At 38.6% G+C, this 11,969-nt stretch overlaps 1 protein-coding gene across 1 annotated transcript in view; it reads left to right on the top strand.

Annotated features, from left to right (window-relative positions):
* The first annotated feature begins 1,180 nt into the window (after positions 1–1,180).
* Positions 1,181–11,969, top strand: part of LOC104168439 (interleukin-1 receptor type 1-like) — a 22,926-nt gene continuing 12,137 nt past the window's right edge. Inside the window, exons 1-7 of the mRNA XM_009709026.1 lie at positions 1,181–1,256; positions 3,876–3,959; positions 5,251–5,317; positions 7,003–7,234; positions 9,082–9,271; positions 10,345–10,519; positions 11,724–11,789. Of these exons, the coding sequence (XP_009707328.1) occupies positions 3,957–3,959; positions 5,251–5,317; positions 7,003–7,234; positions 9,082–9,271; positions 10,345–10,519; positions 11,724–11,789 (733 nt within the window). The 5' untranslated portion in view covers positions 1,181–1,256; positions 3,876–3,956. The remainder of the gene's footprint in view (positions 1,257–3,875; positions 3,960–5,250; positions 5,318–7,002; positions 7,235–9,081; positions 9,272–10,344; positions 10,520–11,723; positions 11,790–11,969) is intronic.

Below are 11,969 nucleotides of genomic sequence, written 5' to 3'. Positions count from 1 at the left end.
GGGATGAGCTCCTCGGCAGGTAGACTGCGGGGATGGCTCCTCAAAAAATGCAGCGCAAACCCTCTGTTTCTGTTAATTCCAGACGTGTTTTGGGGCCGTCTGTTTTGATGCGCAGTGGGTTCGCACAGTCCCACTACCTCTGCGTGTGGCTGCTGGTTTTTCAGCTTTTGTGGCACGAAATAGCTTCCTTGGAAGTAATTTTCTCTTTTGCATTTGTATCTGTTTCCTCATTGTGTATCGCATTATACGAACCCAGGTAGGAAGTATGGTATAGAAATGAAGACTATAGGAGTGCTGAACGCTACCACATTTTTTAAAGTACTTGTAACAGGAAGCAGGATAGAGCTTGGTGTAAATCGTCTTGATCCGGTAAAACACTACAGAAACTATTTATTGCATAACTGTGATCAAACAGGGGCTCCTTTTTAACTGTTTGTATGACGACAAGAGCAAGGCTTTGGGTGAAAGAGATGCCTGCAGAAGTATCGGTACCAAACCTAGCGAGGAGCTGTGCTGACGGTCCCGGACCTGTGATGGTCGCTGGTCGCAACCAGAGCCACAGCTTGGTGTGAGGAGTGAGTTATCCATTAAAAGCTACTGAGCAGAGTTAAGGTTCTGGTTTGTTTCCAGCAGCAGCTCTTAAGTTTGGAGAATTTTCATCAGGGCCTCGAGCAAAATGCTGGATGTGTTTTGTTTTTCTTCTTCATGAATTTGGCAACTTGTTTGACTTGGACCATTTGTATGCGCTTGGATTCTCAAAAACCAGGTTGGAATTGCTAAATGAACATGCTTGCCTTTCATATAGATTGCGAAATTGGAGTCCTGTAAAAGCTGAGAAATTGGCATAAAACTGTAGAAAAACTGTTTTATAATGCAGAATCCTTAATTCAGGTATTTTAAATTAATCCTTAAATGAGAAATACCCATTACTTTTTTTTTTTTGTAAACAATATTACTGATTTCCTCCCTTGCCCCTGAGAGTAATACATTAATTTTTTTGATACTTTGCATCACTGTATTTTTGATACATACAGTTTTATCTGCATGAACCCTTCTGGTTCTTTTAAATGCCTCTTATCTGTACTTTGAAAATGTTAGTGGAAAAGTAATAACTTTCTTTAGATTTAAATAAGAAATAGTCCACATTAAAATCCACGCTACTTTATATTGACAGGTATCGGGAGTTGAAATGACATAGAAAAGTCTTCAAAGCGCTGACTGCGAAATGAGCTCCTTCCACTTGCTGCTGAAAGGAGGTACTGTTTTCAATTGATTTGGGTACTGATAAGATCGCTCCTTTCAAGGTGGTTTGGATGCTCTCATTGCCTCCAGTTTGATGTGAGTGCAAGTGAGTGGATAGGTAGTTCTTCACTAGAATCAACCGGTGGTGGCCAGTTATGTAGAGTTACAGATACGCATCTTCCTTCCCCCCCCCCCCCCCCCCCCCCCCCCCTCCTTTTGTGACAGCTGAGGCAGTACCGGTAAGAAGCACTTTGTTCAGATTCAGATTTAGAGTGGTTAATACTTTGTCTCAAAGTTGAACTGGAATTTAGCTTATAAAGATTTAACTATTGCAGGCTTCTTTGTGAATATTCTTCTTTGATTTCTGTGACTTCACTTCGATGTAGCTTCAACAGAATGTCTTGGATAATGTGTCTTCGTTAAAGGTATAACTTTTCTGTAGTCCTCCAACTTGCAGGACTCCTCCTGGAAAGGAGACATTTAAGGACTAAAGTTTGTGTCATCACTTCAATGTCAGAATACTGCCATGGGTAACCGGACCCACTTCTAGAGGGTGCTTGTGCATCATTTGGTGTGACTCAGCGTTCATGCCGAGTAAAATGATCAGCTGCATTTTGTTTATATATTGAGCATGTTAGACGGGAAAGTTGGGACCTCAGGAAAGGGGTAGACTGGAAACAAGGTCTGTTAGAAATTTAATCTTGCTTTGCTGTCATGATTTAACCCTGGTAGGCAGCTTAACAGCTGATTCCTGTTGACAGGAGTAAGCACAACAAGGAGCAAGGTGTGAGCTGTATGAATTGTACTGGTGGGTTGAATCTTGTCTTGGTGGTTGTGCTTTGGAGAAAGTGCCTGTACATGGGTTTAGTTCTCCATGCCCTCCCCTCCATTTAAATTAAACTGTATTAAAGTTTTACTTAAAAAGTTAATGCAGTTCTTTCATATAGGTATGACACTAAATTGGGGCACTTTACACTTCTATGCTTATTATGTTGTTTGCAGAGATGATAATGAGTTGCCTTTGAACCACAATTCCTGTATTCCTCTGTATGGCTCAAAGGCTAAGGATCTGTTGGTTGCCCTTGCTGTAATGATTCCCCATAAACAGTGATCAATATTGAAAGCCACTTAAATTAACAATGACGTGCTGATACGCAGTTGAGGGGCTTAGATGCTTTCTGTGCTACTGTCTTGCGCATTCTTTTCGTTGTGTTGTCCTTTGCAAAGATCTGTCACGTCCATGTATTTATAAATTATTTACAAGTAAAATCTTTTAAAAATTGGAGACAGAAAATTTTGAAAACAGAGTTATGTGTTTTGCACAGCTTCCTGAAGGACAAGTTTACTAATTCCACTGCATGCAGACTTAGGGACCCAATATATCTCTAAATCTGTTCTTATGGCATTTAAAGTTGGCAGTGTGCCTAAGGCAAGTAAAAGGGCAATTTCTGTGAAGACCGACATCCTGCAAAGAACGAAATGTCAGTATCTTAAGTTAGATCCACATTTTCTATTTCTGTTTTCAAGATGGTAATTTTAGAAATTTGAAGGAGCAGTAAGTTGTATTTTAACTATGGGAAGATAAATATTAGGAGAGTAACTTGGAAATCAGCCCTTTCCTTTTTTAGTAGCTCCAACCGCAAACATGATTAGTTGGTGATGTGGGGTTTTGTTTGTTGTTGTTTTGGTTTTCTTTTCTTATGTCTTAAAACATTTCACGTACATTTTTCCTTTGAGCACAGCAATCTTTGAGCTGAAACAGTTTTCCAAACTAAGTATGTAGGCATTGTCATCCATTCTCTCTATGTATGTGAGATTTTTGAGCTTCTGTGGTTGTATCACAGGGGCACATTTCATAGTGCTGAGACTTGGATAGAAGGCACTACAAGACTAAAGTTGTTAGGTATATGAACAAACATCTGTTTTTTAAACAAAGTTTGCTGTTTCACATTTGTGGATTTTGGACAGTGTTTCTCTGTATATTCTGCTTAAGAAAAAGTTGAAAAACCTTGTGTGGTCACTTGAAACCATACTGACCAGAATAGAAATGCTCTGTAGACTGTGAGGTATTGCCACTACAAAAGCTAGACACTTCTTTCCAGAGTTTTTAAGCTTTACTGCTGCAATATTTGAAGAGGGTGTGTATGTGAATTTTGAAAGAACAGAACTTTAAAAAAGTTGAGCTTTAGCATACGATAGCAGAAGGACATCCACCCTTGGTACTGGAGACCAGTAATGGGTGCAAAATGTAAAGCTTAACCTGTTGGACTGCTTAGTTATTCTTATCCTGCCCTAAATTTAAGTACTCATTGTTTCCTTTTAGTGGTTAAATCTGTCTTACAAAGTGGCTACTTATGTCTGGTTTTGTTGCTTGCTTGACACCTGTGTAATGTTACCTTGTTTTTCACAGAAACTTCATTTTCCAAAGGTCTTTGCTGGAATTTTTGGTTGAGCTTTACTGCAAGTTTTGTTGTTGCTCTTTTGGTTTAAGTCATCTCTCTAGTGTAGGCAGAGGGGTGCTCTTGCTTTTACATTTAGGATGTCTAGAAAATTTGGTTTTGTATGTGTCGAAATGATGTGTTTGTAAAATCCTTTTTTTCCGCTTCTCCACTCCCCTTCTTCACTCTTTACAGGTAAACTGAAACTCCGAGAATGATGATCATCTCATTGCCAAGTTACAGGAAAACCACATACAAGGCAACTAAATAAAGACTATGGTATGAGTGCTGTGTCACATAAACTGTCCAAAAGAAGTATGTCCTTGGGGGCTGTTATATTAAAGTGTTGAACTCTGCTCTGTGTGTCCCTCTCTACTACTCCAACACTCTGTGTATGGAATGTTTCAAAAGAAGGAGCTGATGCGGCTTGTTTGTCACTAAAGTGAACTACATTGGATGTAAAAGTAAGTCAAGGCCATGTGTGTTTTTCAGGGAATACCATCACTTCCAGCCATTTCTAGCTGGGTAAAAGGCAAATATTAACTAGGACCTGTGCAATGAATGTTTTGTAATGGACTGCTACGTGGGAAACCAGATTCCTTTAGAGAGGCAGCAGCATGCAAAATTGTCAGAAGCTGAGGAAAGGCAAGACAGCTAAATGCAGGCCTTAACCTACAAGGAGCTGTCAGAAGGGAAAGGGGTTAAGTGTTTGCCAGTTGGCTGACAGCAGCAGGCTTGGGAAGGGCTCTGATGACATCTTGCCAAGAAAAGGCAGGCACATCTGAAAGGGGAGCAGGACTTGATTAAGATTTAGAGGTTTCATGGCAGCCACTTGTGGTCCGTGAGGGCCATAGGTGTCTGTTCAGTCATGTCTTTGTTGGAGAAATCAGTGAAGAAAACCTGAAGTGTGAAGTGAAACTACAATTCTTGAACACTTGGGTTTGTGTCTGACCACAGCAATTCATATAGCTGTGGTTTCCACACGTTTGACTTTAGATGCCAGTTTTAAGTGACAGATCACACAGGAGTTATGGTGTGCTTGTCCTCCTGCAAAGAACTACAGATTCATCTGCTCTTAAAAGCAGTGGTGCCTCAACTGTACGAGAACAGTTCAAAGAACTAAACTTCATACATCTCTGTGATTGTGTCTATTGTAACCGTGTGGAAAGAGTAGTTTAATCAAGCTTGGTTTCTAGGTTATACAGTATATCTTGAATCACTGTATGCTAGCATAACTTGTCTGTGCTAGAGGATTGTTGTTTGGTTGTTTTTTTTTTTTGGCTTAACTATGCTGGCAACAGAAAATTACACTTTATGCAAGAGTTATTCCAGTAGAAATTTGGAAAAATTCCAGTAGAAAGCTGGAAACTGAGCAACCTTCCGTGGCGGTCAACAGTTGCTATAGTTGAAATCTTGAAAGGCTGTGACTAAATTACCAAACCCATTTTTTCCCTCCCCAAGATGACTAATGCTTCTCCTGGATTTTTTTTTAAGGAGTAAGGCAGGGTGCAGAGGACAGTGCAGCTTGAACACTCTGACCACACTAATAGGAAAAAATTCTTCTTTGCAGCAAAAGATGACATCTACATTTTTCTTCATTGGTCATATCATTCTACTGATGCCTCTGTTCAGTGCAGGTAAGTTAAATGTGTTGTTGAAATTGCCATTTTAAAAAAGAAAACCTGCAAGAGACAAGTTATGTGTATTTAGTAGAAAAGCGTTACTGAGAGCAAATAGTGGATTTGGGGTTTGTTTTTGCTTCAGCATATTGAAGAGATGCTGAATGCCTCTTCTTGGATTGAAGTTGCACTGAGGATGGAATGGACAAATTGACAAATATTTTTAAATCTAGCCACATAAATTTAGGGTACTGAGGCTTTGAGTAGCCTCTCCCCAATTCCTGTGAGGAAAGTCAAAATAGATTGGCTTCCTTGACTTAAAGTTAGCTGTTGAATGCCATGCTGTAGCTGTAGTTCTGAAAGCAGTAGGGCTCAGTTTCTTTTACAATTAATTTGTAATATTTTTAATGGTACATCTAATTTTTCAGTAAAGTTTAAGACTACATAAATTAATGATGCTTGTCTTGCTGCTCTTGGCATAAGCAGTCTAATATTAATGTCTCTGAATTAGTTTAAGCACCATAGGGACCACTTGGAAATCTTTAAATTAGGTGATAGGAAGGTGGTGGGACTGGAAAGATTACTGAAGATTGTTTTGTTTGAAATTGAATACATTAGCTTTGTATTTATACAGTCATTCAGCAAGATTTGTAAAATCAGTACAGTCAGATGTTTTGCAGTTTCATAGGAATTCAGTGTTGCACTTGTATGCTGAAGTTTGGAAGCTTTTAAAATCTGTTACAGCCAAATGGCCTGCTCTATTTATGCTAAACTGGTATTCTCCAAGTAGTTTTCACTTGCAGATTTGGGTTCTTGTGACTTCTTGCAGTATCTATACTTCTTTCTCTGATATTTTTTTGACTGATGTTTAAAAAACTCTTTGCTAGGCTGCATGGTTGTGTCTTGTCAACTGGTTACACAGCCATAATTATAAAAATTCTGTTGATGCTCACCTTTTATGTGATGTTCAGAATAATTTTCATAATTTAAAGAGCCTTCTGGATAAAAATGGCAGAAATTGCAAATGCAGTACGGAAATAATACATTATAGTCAAGACTTCTTAATCTAAATACTGCACCTCTCCAAATTTCCTTTGTGTTATAACATGTTGGTTCACAGACTTCTTTGATGTGTTCAGGTCTTGATCTTATTCCATACTGTCTTGTGCTTCAGGTGAAAAACCATCTGTGTTTTTTTTTGTTTTGTTTTGTTTTCTCACCCCCCAATTTATTTTTGGCCCCACAGTCATAATGGGTAGAGTACTGTGAGGAGCTCTGCACTGCTACTGGTTGCACCATGCTTTTCATAGCTAATATGTACATTAAGAATCTGGTAATTCTGCAAAAGTGCTAACATGTTCAGATAACAAGGGCACGACAGATGAGTTCTAAAGCTTGTGTTGCCTGGTAAATCCCATGTATCCTCTTATACCCTGGTTTGCACTGAGGCTATGGGACTTACATGTGCTTGTTGCTGACTACCTTCATAGAGGGAAATTGTGACTTAAGCTTTGTAAAGTGTGTGGTTTAGATCCTCAACTAGAAAGTGCTAAACAAGCAAGCCTTGTGATGCTTTAATGGTAAACTGTTACAGAAAGTTTATTTTCTAATTCTCTGTAACTTGGAATGGATATTAATACTTCTAAAACAAAAAAGTATACAGATAAAAGTATTGATAGTCTTTTTCTTATTTTTTTTAACAGAAGAATGCATTATTTGTGATTACTTCGTGCTTGTTGGAGAGCCTACAGCTGTTAGTTGCCCAATAATAACATTGCCAGTGATGCACTCTGATTACAATCTGACATGGTATAAAAATGGTAGTGCTATACCAGTAACCACAGAGAGAGATGCCAGGATCCATCAGCGAGAGGGCTTGCTTTGGTTTATTCCTGCAATGCTGGAAGATTCTGGACTCTATGAATGTGATGTAAGGTAAGGAAGGGAGGAGGGAAACAACTGGGTTGTTAATGTTTACAAGTGTGATAATATATTTGTGAAACTTGAGTGTACAGGATATTTTGTTTTAGGCAGAGAGCTTAGATCAGTTAAAAGCACTGTTTTGACCATTCTTTTTGCTTCTGTGTACTGCTTTTTTTTGCTTTTCTTCCACACATGTAGCATTGCAAAAATGCTTCATAGAGAAGACTTTTTATCTTAAAGCATAGTATTAACAATGGTCTGTGTGGGTGGTTTGTTTTTGTTTGTTTTGGATGTTTCTGAAATGCTTAGCAACTTTTGGGGAATCCTGTTAGAAATTTACAAATTAAAAGGCAGAAAACCATTCTTATGTTTTGTTTTAAAACATTACCAAGTGTTACTGGTCAAAATTGAGAATGCATGTGAAGAGCAAAGCAATGTGCTAGACAGCTTTAGAGACAGTGAAAGTCATGTGTCCCCAGTACTGCTCAAAATATCTGGGTGCACAGAGAGGAATTAAAAAGGAATGGGTTCTTTTCACCTCTTCGGTACTTTAAAGCTTTTGCGATATTTACAGCTCAGATTAGTGCCCTGGACTTCACTGCTTCAGGTGGTCAAATCTTATTTATAATGGCTGAAATTCGCTGTGTGCTGAACAGGAAATTACTTTTGGGAAGACACAGAAATTGTTCTTTTCCTCATGGTCTTGCCGCAGCACACTGAGAACGGCCAATGCAGGCTTTTCGGGTGACCCAAAACTTGTTTTAGTCGTGTGTAGTTATGTGTACTGGTGTGCATACAGTACACCCGTTATGCTGAAGGGGTTTGGGTTGTGAATGTTCCAGTGTAGGCACAGGTCACAGGCCATTGCACCTTCCTGCTCCAGAGGCAATAATGAAGCTAAAATTGGAAGTCAGAAGAAATGTAATCCTTTCAAAGCTACCCAGTTAAATTATTTTAATTTAGTCTTTCCTGCTAGTTACTCTAGCTATAAGATGTGTTCCCATGGGTACCTCACATCCCTGGCTTGCAGGACAAAAAACTTTCTAAGTTCAGTCGTGTTAGCTGTAGGCTACATTTTGTGCATCAGTCACTTAAACCTTAATTACAGAGCTTGTCAAGATGCAGTATATAGAAATTGAAGCCAGGACTGTCAAAACATGCAGTTCATTCTTCTGGAAACTTCTCTCTTAGCATAGCATTGAGAAACGGAGTGGAGCAATGAGTTAATAGAGAGTATTCCTTTGCTTCTGGCATAGGCTTCTGGTTTCTAGTGCCATTTCTCCTCTGCAGAGCTGCTGTACCACAGGTTCTTATGAGCTCTTGGTGTGAACTGGTTTCATGTTGATACTGCACTCTGATGTATATGTTATTCAAAAGTTCTGTCTCTCTTCTGCTAAGAGTTACAGCCTGTTTTTCTTGATATGTCCCACCAAGGAATACTGAGATGAACCTGTCTTCTCCTGTTCATTTGGCACCGAGGGAGTTCCAGTGCAGATGTGTTTTGGGTTACCCTGCACTACCGTGTGTTGGCAAACGTAGTGGTGACAATGGCAAGGCTGGGTTGATGCTGTGGGCTCCATAGAGCGTCAGCTCTGAGAACTCCTAGCATCCCCTCTGGTGCTTCCAGAGCAGACCCTCCTTCTGCTGACAGCACAAAATCAGAGCTTATTCCCATCTCTCGGTCTGGAACAGGGGGTGAGGAGCTGAGGATGGTGTTTAAGAGCTAGGGGGGATGTAGGAGGGATGTTAGAGGCAAGGCTGGTAGAGATGCTGAAGTCTCTCTCTGTAAACTCCCTGACTTGCTGGAAACAAGGAACCTTATTTTTATTGACCTGACTTGTCTGCTGTTCTAATTACAGGAGCCTTAACCACTCTAACAAAAAAACTATACATTTAACAGTTTTTAAGAACGATAACAGTTCGTGTTTTAACGGAAAAATGAAGTTTGAACAAAAGGTGATGAGCACAAATACAGGAAAGATTATATGCCCTGATCTAGAACATTTTAAAGATGAAGACAATAATCAGCCTGAAGTACACTGGTATAAGGTATTGTGCACATGTATTTCAGATATACAAGACAGAAAATACTGTATTTAAAATGTGTCATGAATTAACTGTGAAAAGGAGCTTTTGGAAGGGAAAGTTTATTTTCTCTACAGTTTGAGTAAGGCATCTATCTCGCAACATTATTGGGGAGGTCTAAGGAGGTATAGGAGGCATATTTAAAAAAAAAAACAAAAACAAAACAATTGTCCATTTTTGGATTGCAGGTTTTGTCAGAGTCAAAAACATGTGTTTTGGCGTGTTGATTTGTGAAAATCTAGTTAATCTTTTGATTATTTTATGTAGATAATAAGTTTAAAAACTTATACGTTTCCTTAAATACAAGGCTCTGCATAATTATTTCAGTTTTGCAGAATACTAGGCTTGTCCTATCTGTTGATCATGTTTTGGTATTCTTATGCCTCTTGCTCTAATTCTGCCAAAATATTCTGTAGACTATGCAAGCTTAGAAGCATGTATTTTGTTAAGGTAAAATTCTAAAGTAGTTCAACTATTAATTCTGTTACTGGTATTGAAGTGGCTACATGGGGCCTGTACAGGTAAAATAACCTTGGTGCTGCACATGTACATCTTCTTTTGAGATGAAGTGATTCTACACTGCTTATAGGTCAGGAAAGAGAAGGAAGTTTTTCAGTGTATTTGCATTGCCACAGAAACGGTAATACACCCAACAGCACGACTGCTACAGCAGCTCTCACTCATCTCGGTGAAGTAGGAATATAGGCATGTATTCTTATAAACTCTGCTATATGCGTAATAACTTCTATTACACCTGAGATACATAACTGTCAAGCTATTAAATGAAGACAGTGAACTAAAACACAGCATTTGAAAACTTAAAGGGTTGACTGCAGTGATTTTTAAAAAGTGCAAATACAGCAAGACATCATCAGGGTTCATGTTAGAGGGTAGTGGTGCTTGGACAAGAACCCACATTGTGGCTTTCAAAAAAAAATATCAGTATTTGGCAAGTACTTTAATAGTCAGTAGAGTTCAGTAACTTAATTATCAGATTATTAGTTCCCTTAAATTACAGGTACTTTTGATATATTTAGGAGTGTAAGCCTGGATTTCTTGAAGACAAGCGACTTCTTTTGGCAGAGGGTGAAAATGCTGTCTTGATTCACAACGTAACTGTACAAGACAGAGGAAACTACACATGCCGTATGGTATACACATACATGGGAAAACAATATAACGTTTCACGAACCATAATTCTAGAGGTTAAAGGTGAGTATATTGAGGTTATTCTCTTCTCTTCTTGGTTCTGCTGTAAATATTTATATGCAGGCATAAGCTATTCGGCATGTTACTTTTCAGCTCTGTGAAATTAGAGTTGCAAATCTTCTTTAATTTTTCCCTGAATGTAACATTAGAATACAATAATGCATGTTGCAACCCTTGAGCATTGCTTCTGAGGAAGAATTGTCATGGGGAAATGAGAAAAACGGGGTTAGGAATGAGAACTGGAAGGAGGCAGTGGTTACTGGGGTGGAGTGGGGTGTTTTTGCTAAAACAAATAATGCACCATTAAATTAAATAAATAAAAAAAAAGACAAATTTTTGCTGAGACCCTCACAGCAAAACATCTGCCTGTGGCCCTGTTGGTGAACTTGCTTGAAAAGTTCACTAGAATCTGAGCTGATGGGAAAGGAAATGTGACAAGATGTATAAATACTATAAAGTTAATAAATCTTCTTCTGGAAGGCACTGGCTTACTGTTGGCCCTTGGTTGTGCCTTTCTGCACACAGGACTCAGAAAAGTCTGTCTCACTCTCCCAGTACTGTCATTTATTGCTGCGATCATTGTGATTGCATCTTTGTAGGTAGTGTTGCTGACCAACCTGACCAATACCATGATAGTAGTCCTATCAGAAAAGCTGACTGGAGGTAGAGTGTTCATCTTTTTAGATTAAATCAAAATTCTGACTTTAGATAGGTGATACAAGAACAGTGGGTTGTTAGCAGCGAGTCTGTACATTGTGCAGAATGATACAATTCCAGCCCAGTTTAAGTGTGTGCTTGTTTACTCTTTTACTTAAATAAATACTCATCTGATCTAGGAGGTCATTGATATATTCCCTCTTACTCTTCCTTATACGTCTCTCTGACAAAGTTAATTGCATTTTTTGGTTTTGGTTTTGTTTTCTGGTTTTGTATTGCTTTTATATCAACTGCCAGTAAATTTGAGATTTTTTTTTTGAAGTATTTTTAGGGTAAGCTAAAGTCTTTTGTTAAATTGGAAGCTAAAACAGAATAATTTGGATAGAGTACAGCAAATCTTGTATTTTCTGTTGTAAATTTGAAACTGGTAGTAAGTATGGCGCTACAAGAGCACCAAACAATAAACCAAACCATTGTAAAACTATCAGTTGAAGTAAGTTGTGGAACTCTTCTTGCCTGAAGATTTTATTTTTCTCTTTGTTTCTGTTAGAAGGACCACTGCAGATGAGACCAGAGTTTATTTATCCAAAGAACAACACTATTGAAGTAGAACTTGGTAAGTAGTGAGTGTTTTAAGAAATCATTAACATTCAGTAAAACAAATAAGCTCCTGGTCTTTCTGAAATAACTCATGAACAGTTCCACTGACTTCAGCAAGACTGGGAGAGAGGCACGTGGATTGAGGGTGTCTGGCAGACAGATGATAGAATATGATTCCTGCAAGTAATTTGGGGGG

The sequence above is a fragment of the Cariama cristata genome, unplaced genomic scaffold, assembly GCF_000690535.1.
Source record: "Cariama cristata isolate BGI_N322 unplaced genomic scaffold, ASM69053v1 scaffold17691, whole genome shotgun sequence".
NCBI classification, from domain to species: Eukaryota; Metazoa; Chordata; class Aves; order Cariamiformes; family Cariamidae; genus Cariama; species Cariama cristata.
Note: the sequence above shows the minus strand (reverse complement) of the source record. Positions and strands in the feature narration are given on the sequence as shown.